Source organism: Lipomyces oligophaga (genome assembly GCF_038497815.1).
Source record: "Lipomyces oligophaga strain CBS 7107 unplaced genomic scaffold V1516scaffold_8, whole genome shotgun sequence".
NCBI classification, from domain to species: domain Eukaryota; kingdom Fungi; phylum Ascomycota; class Lipomycetes; order Lipomycetales; family Lipomycetaceae; genus Lipomyces; species [Lipomyces] oligophaga.
Window position 1 is genome coordinate 348,968 of NW_027117792.1, and position 13,736 is coordinate 362,703.

Consider the following 13,736-nt stretch of genomic DNA (forward strand, 5'->3'; position numbering starts at 1 on the left):
TAGCCGATTTTGGCAGCGGCACTTTCAGGCCGCTTTTTCGGCGGCGACCTCTCAGAGAACGTGAACTTATCTCATCGCGACTAACTCAAGATCTGCACAACAGTGGGCTATTGTTAGGTCAAGTTGAACCTAAGATCTGCTTTATCCATGGCACAAACATATCACACTTTTTGCACTCATCCGTAATAGGCAAACTCATAATTGGAGTATCAACTTCTCAACCTTTCTTCAGCTTTTCCGCATACATCAACGCCCAGACCGATTCATGCCGTAAGCGCGTCTCGTTTACGCCGTATCTCTCCCGACTTGCACTCCGATCACGTGATAAGACACGTGCAAGCGCCTAGTAGCGGTTTCCGTTGTGCGCCGTCCTCTACGGCGATATTTCCACTACATTTTATTCGGACGCTGTGTGTATGCTCAGAATCTGCAATTTATGAGCTTGGACGAGTGGAAGTCTGTGTTCAACTAACGGAAATAACACGCATAATATATTCAATTGACCATGTACGCGGAGCAGGCGCAGCGGCACTACGCCTCGCCTCCTGGTGCCCTTTCATACTCGTCTACCGCGAACTCGCCTCAGCTACAAAACATGTTGGCTCATCAGCAGGCGGCTTTCCATCAGCAACAGCAGAATCAGCAGAATCAACAGCAGCAACAACAGCAGCAACAGCGGCCGGCGCATTTGCAGCATCCCTCACATATGCGGCACCAGTCGGCGTTGCATCTTGACATGGGTCTTCCAGATGATGTTGTTGACGACCCTGACCTTGACGATCCCGATGTTGTCCATTCTCACGATCCCCGAGATGATTCGCCGATGTCTTCCTCATCTGCTGCAGCGGCTGCTGCCGCGGCTGCTGCCGCAGGTCTCTATGATTCACCCACTGTCTCTTCTCTCCACGGCCTGCCACAGCAGCAACAGCAACAGCAGCCCCCTCCACCATCGATAGATCAACCGGTCGATGAGTCGGATCAACCTTTATATGTGAACGCTAAGCAATATCATCGAATTCTTAAGCGTCGTCTAGCACGTGCAAAACTAGAAGAGTCTCTTCGAGTTAGCAAGGGACGTCGTCCATATTTACATGAAAGCAGACACAAGCATGCCATGCGCCGACCCCGTGGTCAGGGTGGTCGATTTTTGACTGCTGCAGAGGTTGCTGAATTAGAGCGAAAACAACGGGAAGAGGCTGAGACTGTTGTTTCTGGATCAACAGACATAACCAGAGATGGTCTAACTACTCATTCTCCGGATCAGCAGCGCAGTCTAGACCCGATCGATGATGGCAATTTTCAAACTTCGGAAGGACTAAGAGCCATTTCGCATGCTCATGATGACTTGACCTTTGAGTCTGGATCGCATGCAGAAATAGATGATGCAGGTTTGACTGGTGCTGGGGAACAAGACAATCACCTTCCAGTTCCTAAACGGTCTACAAGTGTCGATCTTGAGCGGGCTGATGGCAGACACGAAGTAGACATTCTGGGAGGTATATCTCTTTGACCTCTACGATTTGCACTGCCTTGTGTTAGAGAGTTTGTTTTTTTTTGGGTGGCTGAAGGTAGCTGAAGTTATCTCTGTATTTGTAGCAGCCATAATTAGTCACTTCGCTGCCATTTAGTTCATCCGATTGCTTTTGTGTTTGAGGAGTCCTGGTTTTTGGAATAATGCTTGATTTCATTTCGTTGAATTTCAATAGGAACTATGGATATAGGTTTAGTCCAAGTCTGTCGGTTCTGTGTGTGTTATATTACTCTATTAAATATCCATGTATTTTTATTTTGTTTGCATATGATTTTATCTTATTGCGGCCTTTATTTTAATTATTGAACTATGAATTGTGTTTGTTCAGTCAATTTTATTTCCAGTGTTTAGATTAAATTACATTGAGTAATTAATTACTAATTGCAGTATTTAGAATAAATTGAATTGAATAGAAATGTTCTAATATCATCCGCTTAAGGTTCGTATGGGACCGGGCCAGTGAACGCGTCTACTCACGTGATTGCGCGTGAACAAACAAGGCAGCCCGCGTTTACTGATTTCGAGAGAATATTTAGAGGAATTCATTATTACGTCGCAGCCACAGTTTTCACTAACAAAGACTAGTATGTCGGCGTCTGAAGAGTCGTACTCTTTAGCCGAGCAGTCACCTACCCTGAAGGACTCGTTGCCGGTCGTGTTTCAATGTGCGTCCTGTTTACAAATTATTGCGGACTCCTCGACCTGGATCCGCGCGACACCAGCGTTACGCGCCTTTACCTTATCCTCAGCTCCTCAGGGAGCTGTTGATATCTCGACTTCTCTTGATATGTCGCGTGCGGGTCCAGACTTAGGAAGCACATTTGCGCTATTTAGATGCTCAACGTGTAATGTGCAGCTAGGAAAAGTATATCGAACGACCGCAAGAGATCTGGACGACATTCGGGACTGTCTAACTTTCGACGTCGACGCGGTAAAAAATTACCAAATTGGTTCTCTTCATCCGGCAGAAAATTATATTCCATTAGACGCAGACTTATCGATTCTTAGACCCGAGCCGGATGCAATTGCTCGTCGATTGGCAATTGTAAGTGCTGGTTTTGGTTAAAAGTACATAGCATACTAATTTGTTCGATTCCAAGATGGAGACGGTCATCATGGCTATGCATAACGATATGGAGGCACTGAAATCTCATCTTGCTATTTTAGATTCTACGAATTCGGCTGGAAACAGCAATTTAAAATCAGGTGCGAAAAGGAAAACGAAATTAAATGCAAATACTCAAACAAAGCCCACATCCACAAAGAGAGGCAGGAAAAAGCAAATTTGAATCGAAGTTGACTTGCCAAATCGGCCAAGAGTTATGCTATATTCGACGGAAGCTATCTACGTAATTTAATTCAGGATATTATATCTTCTATTCATGAGCTATCGCTAGCAGGCTTTATGGCCACGAAACTGATTCCTTTCCGAGCAATGTCGACAGCCTCTGCTAATTGCAAGTTCTCGACATCAGTCCAACGCACGCTCAATTGATCCCATTTTTTAGTTGCGTATTCTTTCTGGAATTGTGCTTTGAGATCTACAAGTCGCCGCATTTCTCTTGGATCACCTGTACCACTGAGAAGAATTACCGCCGTGGTTGGTGGAAGGTTGTTCCAGATCCTAGTCAAGCGCTCGTTGAGATTTTGTAATGTCGCCTCTAGTCGAGCTTCATCTGCTGCACTTTGAGGAGAGACGCCTGACTCTTCACTGTCCCATCGGCGGCACACCTCCAACTCACGTAATCTGGCCCACACAAAGTCATGTCTCTGCACCTCTGTCAGAATTCCTTTTACTATCTGGTCATCGTTGTCGCAAGATACAATCGTCTTGGCATCCGTCGTATGAAACTGTCCGGGGTTTCCATAATCGACAACTGCGCTCGTTCCGGTTCTAGTTGCATGTTCTGCTCCTAGATTTGTTTGATGCGCCGCAATATGTGCTCGTTCAATCCGTCGAAACAAAGGCTCTGTACTGACTTTGGCTCGGCCATAATCTAGTCCTTTGATTATCTTGAGATTCACTAAATCTAAACATGTCCGAGCATCTTCAGCTGAGTCGTGTCCCAAAATTGAGTTGGGTCCCGTAGTGGTCGGGTTCTGCTGTATAACTCTATGAAGGTACTTTTCGGCTAAGTGTCTCAATGAAGGTTTCTTGCCTGGACCTGTCGGATGATCAAAACATAACGCCGTGTCAATCACAGTAGGATGTTTGATTTTAAGAGAATTCAAATCATTCTCCAAGGAGTGTCCAATGAGGATATCAGTCGACTTGACCAGTTCTATCAAGCGTTTCTGAATTTCCGCTCTAGTTGTAGTCACGTTCTTCAGCATTTCTTCGGTGATGCCAGAATATCGTGTTATATAGTCGACGATAGCATGATCCGGTAATACAAGTTCGTCGAGAACGATTTTTCTATCCCATCCAACCAAAGTAACTCTCGCTAGTTCCGAACCATGCTCAGTCATGACCATCTCGCAATCGAGACCAAATATTTTAAATTCCTTATCAGTCTCATTCTCGTTTGGTAACGTCTCGACCCATTGATCTTCATCTTGCTTCGAACTCACGTATTCCTCGTCCACACCATAAACAGAGATGGATGAGTGTACGGGGTACAGGTTTCGTTGAAGCTCAATAGGCTTCATGACCAGCATGTCCCAGGTTACTTTAATTTGCTTGTCCTTGTCCTCCGACGATATTTGCTGGGCTGCTGTCACTTTCTTGGAAAGTGGTACGGTCAAAATCGACATCATAGGACTTCGCACGCGAACTCGATCTCCAGGCAACCGTAAAGGCCAAATATAGTTAAATGCACCGCTTTTAAAAAACGGACAAAGCGGAGACTTAATTGTCAGATTCCCAAGTGTATAAGGTGCCGTGGCTTGCTTCTCGGCATCATCTATCCCAAACATATCTGGTGTCAATCCTCGGATGATGATAGTGACGACATGCTTTATCGCCAGTTTGTTCTAGAACTGTTAGTCTCGACATACATGACTGCATTGTGAATGAGCTTACATTTACAGCGAGCCATTTGGGTGCAATTCCGTCTGCTAATATCCACAATACAAGATCCCTCAAGTCCTGCAAGCCGATTAATGTTGGGTTCATGAAATTCAAAACTTTTTCACCATAACTCACTGTAACACTGATATGGTTCCCAGAAAATTGAGGTTGAACTTCAAAAGTCGGGAAAAGACGAGACTTTCGCTTTTCTTTGCGCTTTCGGCGCTTTGCTGATTCTTTCGGTTCTTGAAATCCATCATTATTGATGTTATCGTTGCCGTGGTCGTGGTCCAAGGCACCGTCTTGAACAAGTTCAGTATTATGATCTGCTGAATCAAAAGTATATGGCTGAGCACCCTGAATTCGTGCTGAATCAACAGCTGCTTTAACCGCTTCAGCAAAGTCATTATCCCCTCCTCGATTTGCCAGCGCATTTATGCCGTTGGTCTCGCTGCTTCCCGAGTGGTCTCTTTCTTCGAATTCCTTACTATTCTGTTCGGCTCCACTGTGACGACGTTTGCGAGTCATTGCAATATAATAGTCTAATCCAGTATATATAAAGAAATTGAAACTAGAATTGAACCTCTTTCTCTGAGGTTTTGCTGAAAATGGGTAATAAACTAGGGCTCTGTTTCGATTCGTTAAGTACCAAGTCAATTTCTACAAAGCTCCCAAAGCACGTCTCCAGAGCACTTTACTCTGAGAACATATACGGAGAACTTGTACATTTTATGTTCGTCTCAAATTTAAACAAAAGCATAATTATATGGTATTTCCTATTGCTGTACAAACACAAAACACTAATTCTCTTTATATTTGACTTCACTAGTTCTCCTTCGCCTCATCGTCACCACCAAAACTCCAAGTAGGCGTGAACTGACGTCTTACGTTCATCGAAGTTTGATGTGGCATCATATTCTTTGTCTTGGAGATAGGAATACTATCGGTTTCTTCATATCCACCAATAGTCCACTGAGAACAACCACTGCGACTGCCCATTCCATTCCCAGCAATTTTGATTCCGCTAAATCGTTCAGATGTTAGTTCCTCTTCGTCGACTGTCGACTCCTGTAGCGAGCTGGGATTTACTGCATTCACAACACTCGGAGGCTGGACAACAAGTGGCATCTTCTGGACAATACGCGGTGGCATATTCTTAATTTCAGAATTCGGATTATTATCTTCATCGTTACCCATGCTGGAGATACTAAATTGTTGTCGGGACCGATTACTTCCCATCCCATTTCCTGCGATCTTTATGCCCCCCTTATTACCAGATTTGTCAGCGAAGGGGCCCAAATTCTGATTTGATCTGGAAGTGCGAAGATGAGGAGGGAGGGGTCGGGAAGATTGAACGTCTGCAGTTTCGTCAGCTTCATTCATCATACTAATGTGAAATTGTGGTCGGGAGCTGTTGCTACCCATGCCATTCCCGGCAATCTTGATGCCATGGAATCGTGAATCTGGTACAGGCGAGTAATCGGTGTACTCGTATGTATACTCCATATCCGGACGTTCATGACCCTTGGCGTGGAACTGCTTAGCCTCACCAGTGCTAGAATCATAGTCCCATTGCAGCTCATCCGGTTGGGGATGCATGTTTGATCTAGTCTGAGTATTCATCACAGGCTTGACTTTAGGAGTCCCAAACTCAAAATTGCGGATATTAGGATCTCTACGATCCTGAGCAATAGCATGAGAACGAGGTCCGATTCCAGGTCCTTTCAGATGAGGAGTAGCCGATGTAGCTTGGCTCTTCTCATCAAAGATATCATAAGATTCACGTGGCTTCCCAAGCCGGAAGGGCGAGGCAGGCGCAGGTCTATCTTCCATAAGGTCATCTAAATTACGAGGCTTAGGCTTAGAGGAAGACACAGGAGCAATAATTGCCGGGCGAGGTGCCGGAACTTCTTCAGGTTCGAGGTCTGAAACGGAAAAAGTTTTGCGAGTCGATGAAAATGGAAGAGACTTGGCACCGGCGACAGGAACAACTAATTGACGTTAAAATTATTTCGCTTTTGGTAATACTGGAATACTCGCCATCAGAAACAATGAGTTTTTCTTGATCTGCACCTGAATATATCGGCCAGACATTTCCTCTGGCGCCAATTATGTTCAATTGTTTCAGCATTGTTCCCTGATCCCAAAACAATCGAACACTTCTAATTAGGCCATTCTCGAACATAACTGCATGTATCTACAGACAGTTAGCATGAGAAAAAACGACAACGATTCGCTTCTTAATACTTACGATCGGCAAAGTGACAGTGTTGTCAACAACAAAGTTCTTGTCCAGGCCTTGTACATAAGCACCAGTTCCGTTAACAAACTCGAGCGTGGTCACAGTTTCCAGTACAATAGAATCGCTCGTGACATGAGTTGCAAGAATATTCTCAGCAGACTTGATTTGGCTCTTCGATTGCAGAATGTGCGAAACGATCGCATCTTTGCCGTTGAATGTTTTGCATGATGTTACGTATGTCAGACGTGCCTGATCGGCGAGGTGATCAGCTGTTGGAGACACCAAAAATGAACGATAAAATTCTGCTGACATTTTGTATAGAGAATGGAAATAGAAGAGAACTATGTTTTTACGAATCAAAGGACAGACGAAGTTGAGATCACGTAGAATCGATTGGGAAATTAGTCCTGAGTAAACAATACCAATGTTGATGACCACCCCAAAGAAGTCTGCCATGGCAACGCACTTGAATCACGTGAATTGAATGTGTACAAATACCTTAGTAATGTGATTATGATTAGATTTTTAGCCAATCAGAAGGGGCTTGATGAACCTGACATCTACGTGCGGAAGTGGATGAACGACCGAACTGTGAACTTATCACGGAAGACTTTGGAGAACCAAGTGGAAATAAAGTGGAAATAACTAATAACTTCCAGATTTATAAAGATCAGACTAGTTACGAGCTGAAATTTATGCTGGTTGTTTTTTCATAAAAATTTTTAGTGTTATTCGAAGCTAGGCAAACAACAATGCGTTCTGAAACTGCCTTTCCCTTGAACGGAGAGCTTTTAACTACTAGCTGTATGAGTGATTTCAATAATTTTGGTAGTGAGTCAATACTAATGGGTTTTAGCCGATCATGTCCGCTGGAAAGATGTCTCTTTCGATGATGTTGATTACGCGAATCCTAGTGAGCTTAAGAAGGCTCAGTTCAGTGAATATCAGCATCAACTAGTCAAGCTCTATGCGTTCCGAACTGTTCAACGGGCTCTTGAAATGTGTCGAAAAACTCAGGGAGTGAATGCGATCGAAGATTGCAGGCATCTTGCACGTAAGGAAATTCAACCTTCCTGTTTTAGAATCGTTTTGGTCGATAGTTGAATTGCTAATTTGATTTTAGTCCGATACATGGAATTACTACCAAAAAGCGCTTTGCGAGGACACAATTTCATCCAGCGAAATGATCCTTCGAAATAGAATTGAAATTTTTCATGGGTTTATTTTAGAACCGGCTGTGGCTTTTGCGTCGGAACTTTGACGTGAGAGACTATTGAACATATTTCTAAAGGTCTTGGGGGCGCATCATTTTGTTTCATAGTTTTCAATTTCCCTGTTAATACATTCTCATGATCACTATTGAAGGTATTAGAATCCATATTTACTAAGAGACGGAGCATTGTTTGGATAGATCAATACCAACTCTGGGAGGTGTTGAGATTGGTGTTTCCTTGTTGTCTGACCGAATAGACTTTCTGAACTTAACATTTGTCTTGGGCTAATGGTTCTTATTAGTAGTTAATTTTCAAATTGTTCCATGTTTCAATCAAACCCAGATATTTGCACGCGAACAACCTTGATTAATTTTTTGGACAAGTAATGGCAAGTAATGTGTAGCGGCCCTGAACCTAGAATCAAAAAGTCCCATCTCACGATCTCTAAAAACTGACCATAATAAGCCGGACACGTCGCCAGATATATTGCTGATTCGGCCAATTGACCAGCATTTGATCGCAAATCAGATTCAAAGAACATGACACTGCAATTCCTACGCGATAAGCACATATCTTATGTGCAATCATTAAACAAAGTGGGTCGTCGGCTGAATATATCGAAAATGGTGAAAACGCTAACTGAACTTAGAAGCAGGATGAGCTTGAGTATTGGCTTTCTGAACATTTGCGCATGAGTAAGTAATAGTAGCACTTGATGTTAATGCTCATAATTAATTTAAGCAAGGCGGAATATATTGGGGATTGATGGCGCTTGAAATCATGGACGCTGGTGACGCTCTACCGAGAGAAGAAATGATCGAGTTTGTTTTAAGTTGTCGGCACGAGAATGGTAAAAACCTTTGTTATTCCAATCTTAATTTATAATAACCGATGTATTAGGCGGTTTTGGTGCTAGCCCGGGTCATGATCCGCATATTTTATACACTTTATCAGCGATCCAAATACTGCTCATTCAAGACGCATTAGATCGAATTGACGCCGATCTGGTTGCTTCATATATCTGTTCGCTTCAAGACAAAACTACTGGCGGGGTCCATGGCGACCAAACTGGCGACGAAATTGATACTCGGTTTGTCTATATTGCATTACAAGCGCTTTCGATTCTTGATCGTCTCGAGAAATCCGTCGCATCTAGATCATTTAGTGTCGATAAATCTGTCGAATACATCGAGGCCTGCAAGAACTATGACGGTGGATACGGTCTTGCTCCTGGTGCAGAGAGCCATTCGGGTCAGATATTTACTTGTATAGCTGCATTGGCCATCGCTGGCCGACTGGATCTTGTTGAACGTGATCTATTAACATGGTGGTTATGTGAGCGTCAAGTACCATCTGGCGGTTTAAATGGGCGTCCAGAAAAATTACCTGACGTATGCTATAGCTGGTGGGTCTTGTCTGCTCTGGCTATTCTTGGTCGCTTAGACTGGATCGATAAAGATCGACTACGAGAGTTTATATTAGAAGCGCAAGACGATGAAGCCGGTGGAATCGCCGATCGGAAAGGCGACGTTGCAGACGTATTTCATACAATGTTTGGAATAGCTGGATTGAGTTTACTGGGATTTGAGAACCTTGAGCCGATAGATCCTGTGTATGCTCTACCATCGCGGTTGACGAAGAAACTGAAGCATGGCAAATATCAACAAGCTTTTGCTAAACTAGAGGATTTACATATTTGAAGTGTTATTTTATTTAGACTGTAAAGTACAATTCAGTTCATTTAAGACCTCAAAGTTGATGTAATTCTGGCGACAATCAAACCGGAACAGTAAAGTTTTTCATTTGAGCCGCGACTTTTGAAGCTGTATACGAATCTCTTGGTCTTCTGTCGAAATTGTAAATTATCCCAGATTTGTCAATTATGAATCTTCAGCTAAAGTTGTTTGTTCTTCGTCTGGTAATTCCTTAGTACTATTGTTATAAAGCGAAACTAAATCATTTCTCCACCAGAAGCTGACTAGTACTTGCTGAAGTTGCTATTACTAGCAAATTCATCTCTGCTGCTGAATCTTCAAAATTAGACGGGGCTAATTAAATCTAGACTAAACACAGATCGTTCTGTATAATTGTTTGGGTCATATATTCCGTTTGAATAGAATCAGTAACTTTGGTCCATTAATTAGGTCAGGCGTAGCAAATATCCATTCTGGATATGTATGCGGCAGTGAATTATGAAGAATCTGATTTAAGGAACAGCTTGGAAGTCAATATTGGGCTTCCGTCTTTGAGGTATTTGGATTTTACATGAGTTAGAACGTAATCTATTCGCTGTTGTGGTCAAAAAGGGTATTTTGGGAGATAGGATTGGAAAGAGCAGTATGATTGGCAGACAGGTCAGATTAAGCTGGTGACTTGATTTCAGTTTGTTCTGGAGCAGCCCAGTCACCCCATTCATCATCTTGTGAAACAGCAGTATCGGAATCAGTCAAAACTAGCTTGCCATTGTCAATATCTTGAGTTTGCTGACTCAATTGAGTAGATATATCGACGCTTGAATCTAGTGAGTCAGTCGAATCAGCCTCAATCAACAACTTTTCGTTCGAGCGAAACTGCTCTTCAATATCACGAAGCATCCTGTCAACAGTAAACTGAATTGCAGATCTAAAATCTACTTTCATATCTTTTTGAGATTCAAAATCAGATTCTGACTGACATGGAGAATCGAGCCGATGTTGAAAAACCTTATGCAGCAACAGCTTAGCTCTCGCTTTGAATCCCAATGGTTTGATTATAACACTTGTTCTAGTGGATTCAACCCATTTCCCAAATTTATCTGTAACTTCAGTTGGAAGTATTTCAGATTCATTATATATCATATGAATAATATTTGGAAGATGAAGTCTATTAACAATAACTTTGCTCATCCCATGTTTTCTCCGTCTGAGTAAGAGGCATTGCTTTAACTTTCTTAAATTACTTCTCAATGTCGACCTTTTCATATATTTACTACCCGACTCTACCAAAACAGCATAATCGGGGATCGATTTCGATTCTTCTCTATCGTTTTTGGTTGGTTGGTCACTGGTCAATGAATCAACACCACATTCGGGAACGAGAGTTTTGCAAAACCAGGTCTGAAACCTCATTTGATATAAAGTTGAGATAAAAATTATGAAAATTTAAGAAACTTCATTCGCAAATTTTTATTTTGTTGCAAAGTTTTATCTTACTCGATAACCTTGTCAGTTCAGAATAATAAATCGAGTGCGATACGCAAGTATAGTTCATCGGCCCGTTTGCAAACGAGCGGGTGCACATGAATTCAAATAGATATAGCCAATTCTTGAAATTCCAGTTTAATATAAATAAACTCTGATTGTGAATCAACTGTCCTTCGATAACTAATCTTCGTTTGGCATTTCTTGGTCCTGCTAGTTTATGACTCGTCGACTTTACATAAAAGGATTAGAAGAGCAGTAGGATCGGCGATACACGACCGTCAGATGCTACTAGTGCTTAGTAAATTTCTTGATTTATATCAAGAACTCGATTTGGATCTCATGTTTTGTACATTCTATAATCTTGTAATCAAAAGTTTCATTTTGCACTGTATCCATCTCTTCCCCTTAATCGTAGATCAGTTGATATAGCGTACCTGGCCTTACAAGCACTCCTGAGGGGTTTGATCGATGATATCATATTCACATAAGTCGAAATGTACCAAAATAAAGCGCATCATTCTACCAAAACCGAAACCCAGTTTTACATCACTCATTTTGAAATATATTTGCAAATTTCAATTTCATTTCCTTCTCGAAATACGAAAAAAATTCGGTCAAAGAGAGTTCCACGTGACGGGGCTATTCGACTTCCTAAACCGGAATGCTGTCATGGCGTTGACGCAGCAACGTAAACAAACACCCGAATTTGGGACCAAGTCTACTATCGATCCTTGTTCGCTCCGTGCTTTGGCAAATAGCTGGTTGGCCGTGTTTTATCCTGTACTGCTGGTTTATTGAATTTTATTGCGAAATGAGTGTTGCTCGTTCGAGAAAGAAAAAAGTGGTCGTTTCCAAGTCGAGCCTGAAGTCTTCTAGTAGCTCGAAGAGGGGTAAAATCGAACCAAGTACCCCATCCCGGAAGCAGAGCTCAAAATCGCAAGCAAAGAAAAATCTAAGTGAAATCGAGCATGATATATATACCGATGAGAATGAGTTTATGCACAATGTCTACGGACCAAAGACTACCTTGTATTTAGCCACGCCTTCGATGTCTGCAAAGAAGCAGTTTGCCAATAAAACCGCCAGCGGAATGAAAAAGCGGGAAGTGCTATTTGCAGATTCTATGACAGCATCAGGGTCACCAGTGAAGCGGCGGAGTCCAAGCAAGATTGCTACTCCCATTAAGAGTGTGCGGATTATCTCTCCACGAGGAAGTGGATCGAGAGTACGGACGCCTGGTAGATCGAATGCGGACGAATTCCACGGGCAGGATAGAGTGTTTGCGAATGAAAATGGATCTCCGAGAAAGAGGATCACAGATCCTAATGAGATGCTCCAAGTCCAACCTCGAAGGAATATGACTGTGGCCCTTGCAAATTCAGCAAGGAAACACAAGGAAGACGAACGTGTGTTGATGACTCCTTCGAGAGGAAGTATAGGTCAACCTCGCCGTGTTTTGGCTAATGTGAATTCGGCAAGGAAGATGAGTAATCGGCAAGATAGAGAAGAGATTACGGGTGCAGTTTCTATACACAAACTAGGATCACCGCCCCAACTTGGACGACCTCATTTAGCTAGTCAAGCAGTTCAAGGTCTGAGGTCACCTCCGCGTCGAGTTCCGATAGTAACAGGACATGCTATGCGGATATCAAGTGCAAGAAAATTCGAGGATGCGACAAAGATTATAATTAGACCGCCCGCATTGTCATTTGATCCGCCCCCAAGGATGGCTGCTTTAACGGCCGAGCCGAACAATGATAATGGTCCGAAATTACGTGGAGAAGCTCCAAAGGATGAAACTGCTGAGGTAGTAGGAGATCTAGTTGCTGAATCTGAAGATCTGGATAAAATATTGCTTGAGAAATCATTTGGAAGGCTGAACATGAGTGCTGAAGTAGAAGAATCCTCGACAAAGGATCGGCGTGAAAGGCTCAGAGCCAGAGCAAAAGTTAGTACTCCAGTAAAAGCAAGATTCAATCGAGCGACAAGTGAGAAGAAGCAATCGAATCAAAGTTCAATTACAGCTGTGAGGTCGCAGCAATTAAAAACCTGGATGGCAACCCGGAAAGGCGAGCTAGACAAGGAGCCTTTGAGCGCGGTTACTGTGTTTGTAGATGTACGGACGAGCGAAGGCGACGACGCCTCGGCCTCGTATGCGGTGATGCTAAAGCGACTGGGAGCACGGATAGTGAAGCAAATGGACCGGCAAGCTACGCACGTTGTCTTCAAGCAGGGAAGCCCCAGAACGCTGGAGGCACTTTCTCGAGCGTCGATGGATCGGCAAATTTACTGTGTGAGCATATCATGGGTGATCGAATGCCACAGGCAGCAGAAACGAGTTGACGAAACTTTGTTTACAATGGGCACGGATGTGGGAGGGGAGCTCGAGAAAGAGAAATGTGGAGAATTATTTTCGGTGCCAGGGCTTGAGCTTCCGAGACGGAGAAGAGAACAAGAGGATGAAGGGACAATGCAGTCGCCACATATGCCTCGAGTCAGTAGTCCGCTAGCACGGAAATGTTGGACTTTTGACGATTCCGCGATTTGAGTGAATATT

The 13,736-nt window shown here is 43.1% G+C and overlaps 8 protein-coding genes across 8 annotated transcripts; 5 read left to right on the forward strand and 3 right to left on the reverse strand.

Moving 5' to 3' along the window:
• The first annotated feature begins 398 nt into the window (after positions 1-398).
• On the forward strand, positions 399-1,888 carry V1516DRAFT_681066 (CCAAT-binding transcription factor (CBF-B/NF-YA) subunit B-domain-containing protein). The gene has a single exon (XM_066923192.1). The coding sequence runs from the start codon at positions 506-508 to the stop codon at positions 1,508-1,510; it is 1,005 nt and encodes a 334-aa protein (XP_066775371.1). The 5' UTR covers positions 399-505; the 3' UTR covers positions 1,511-1,888.
• Positions 1,889-2,183: 295 nt separating this feature from the next.
• On the forward strand, positions 2,184-2,697 carry V1516DRAFT_608794 (yippee zinc-binding/DNA-binding /Mis18, centromere assembly-domain-containing protein; the record flags this gene model as incomplete). Its single annotated transcript, XM_066919288.1, has 2 exons — positions 2,184-2,576; positions 2,632-2,697. Coding segments are annotated over 2 exons (459 nt in total), but the record flags the coding sequence as incomplete, so codon positions are not given.
• Positions 2,698-2,889: 192 nt separating this feature from the next.
• V1516DRAFT_681069 (uncharacterized protein) lies at positions 2,890-5,160 on the reverse strand. Its single transcript, XM_066923193.1, has 3 exons — positions 4,677-5,160; positions 4,554-4,619; positions 2,890-4,504 (listed from the first exon to the last, which is right to left on the reverse strand). The coding sequence occupies exons 1-3, from the start codon at positions 5,067-5,069 to the stop codon at positions 2,912-2,914; spliced, it is 2,052 nt and encodes a 683-aa protein (XP_066775373.1). The 5' UTR covers positions 5,070-5,160; the 3' UTR covers positions 2,890-2,911.
• Positions 5,161-7,177, reverse strand: V1516DRAFT_681073 (uncharacterized protein). The gene is made up of 3 exons (XM_066923194.1): positions 6,793-7,177; positions 6,582-6,738; positions 5,161-6,532 (listed from the first exon to the last, which is right to left on the reverse strand). The coding sequence occupies exons 1-3, from the start codon at positions 7,093-7,095 to the stop codon at positions 5,367-5,369; spliced, it is 1,626 nt and encodes a 541-aa protein (XP_066775374.1). The 5' UTR covers positions 7,096-7,177; the 3' UTR covers positions 5,161-5,366.
• A 358-nt stretch (positions 7,178-7,535) lies between these two features.
• V1516DRAFT_666415 (uncharacterized protein) lies at positions 7,536-7,983 on the forward strand (the record flags this gene model as incomplete). Its single annotated transcript, XM_066920742.1, has 3 exons — positions 7,536-7,587; positions 7,640-7,837; positions 7,907-7,983. The coding sequence occupies 3 exons, from the start codon at positions 7,536-7,538 to the stop codon at positions 7,981-7,983; spliced, it is 327 nt and encodes a 108-aa protein (XP_066775375.1).
• Positions 7,984-8,536: 553 nt separating this feature from the next.
• Positions 8,537-9,697, forward strand: V1516DRAFT_697254 (terpenoid cyclases/protein prenyltransferase alpha-alpha toroid; the record flags this gene model as incomplete). Its single annotated transcript, XM_066924080.1, has 4 exons — positions 8,537-8,593; positions 8,647-8,692; positions 8,743-8,847; positions 8,898-9,697. The coding sequence occupies 4 exons, from the start codon at positions 8,537-8,539 to the stop codon at positions 9,695-9,697; spliced, it is 1,008 nt and encodes a 335-aa protein (XP_066775376.1).
• Positions 9,698-10,357: 660 nt separating this feature from the next.
• On the reverse strand, positions 10,358-11,104 carry V1516DRAFT_687598 (uncharacterized protein; the record flags this gene model as incomplete). Its single annotated transcript, XM_066923738.1, has 1 exon — positions 10,358-11,104. One exon carries the CDS (start codon positions 11,102-11,104, stop codon positions 10,358-10,360), a length of 747 nt encoding a protein of 248 aa, XP_066775377.1.
• Positions 11,105-11,990: 886 nt separating this feature from the next.
• V1516DRAFT_687599 (uncharacterized protein) lies at positions 11,991-13,727 on the forward strand (the record flags this gene model as incomplete). Its single annotated transcript, XM_066923739.1, has 1 exon — positions 11,991-13,727. The coding sequence occupies one exon, from the start codon at positions 11,991-11,993 to the stop codon at positions 13,725-13,727; it is 1,737 nt and encodes a 578-aa protein (XP_066775378.1).
• Positions 13,728-13,736: the final 9 nt, after the last annotated feature.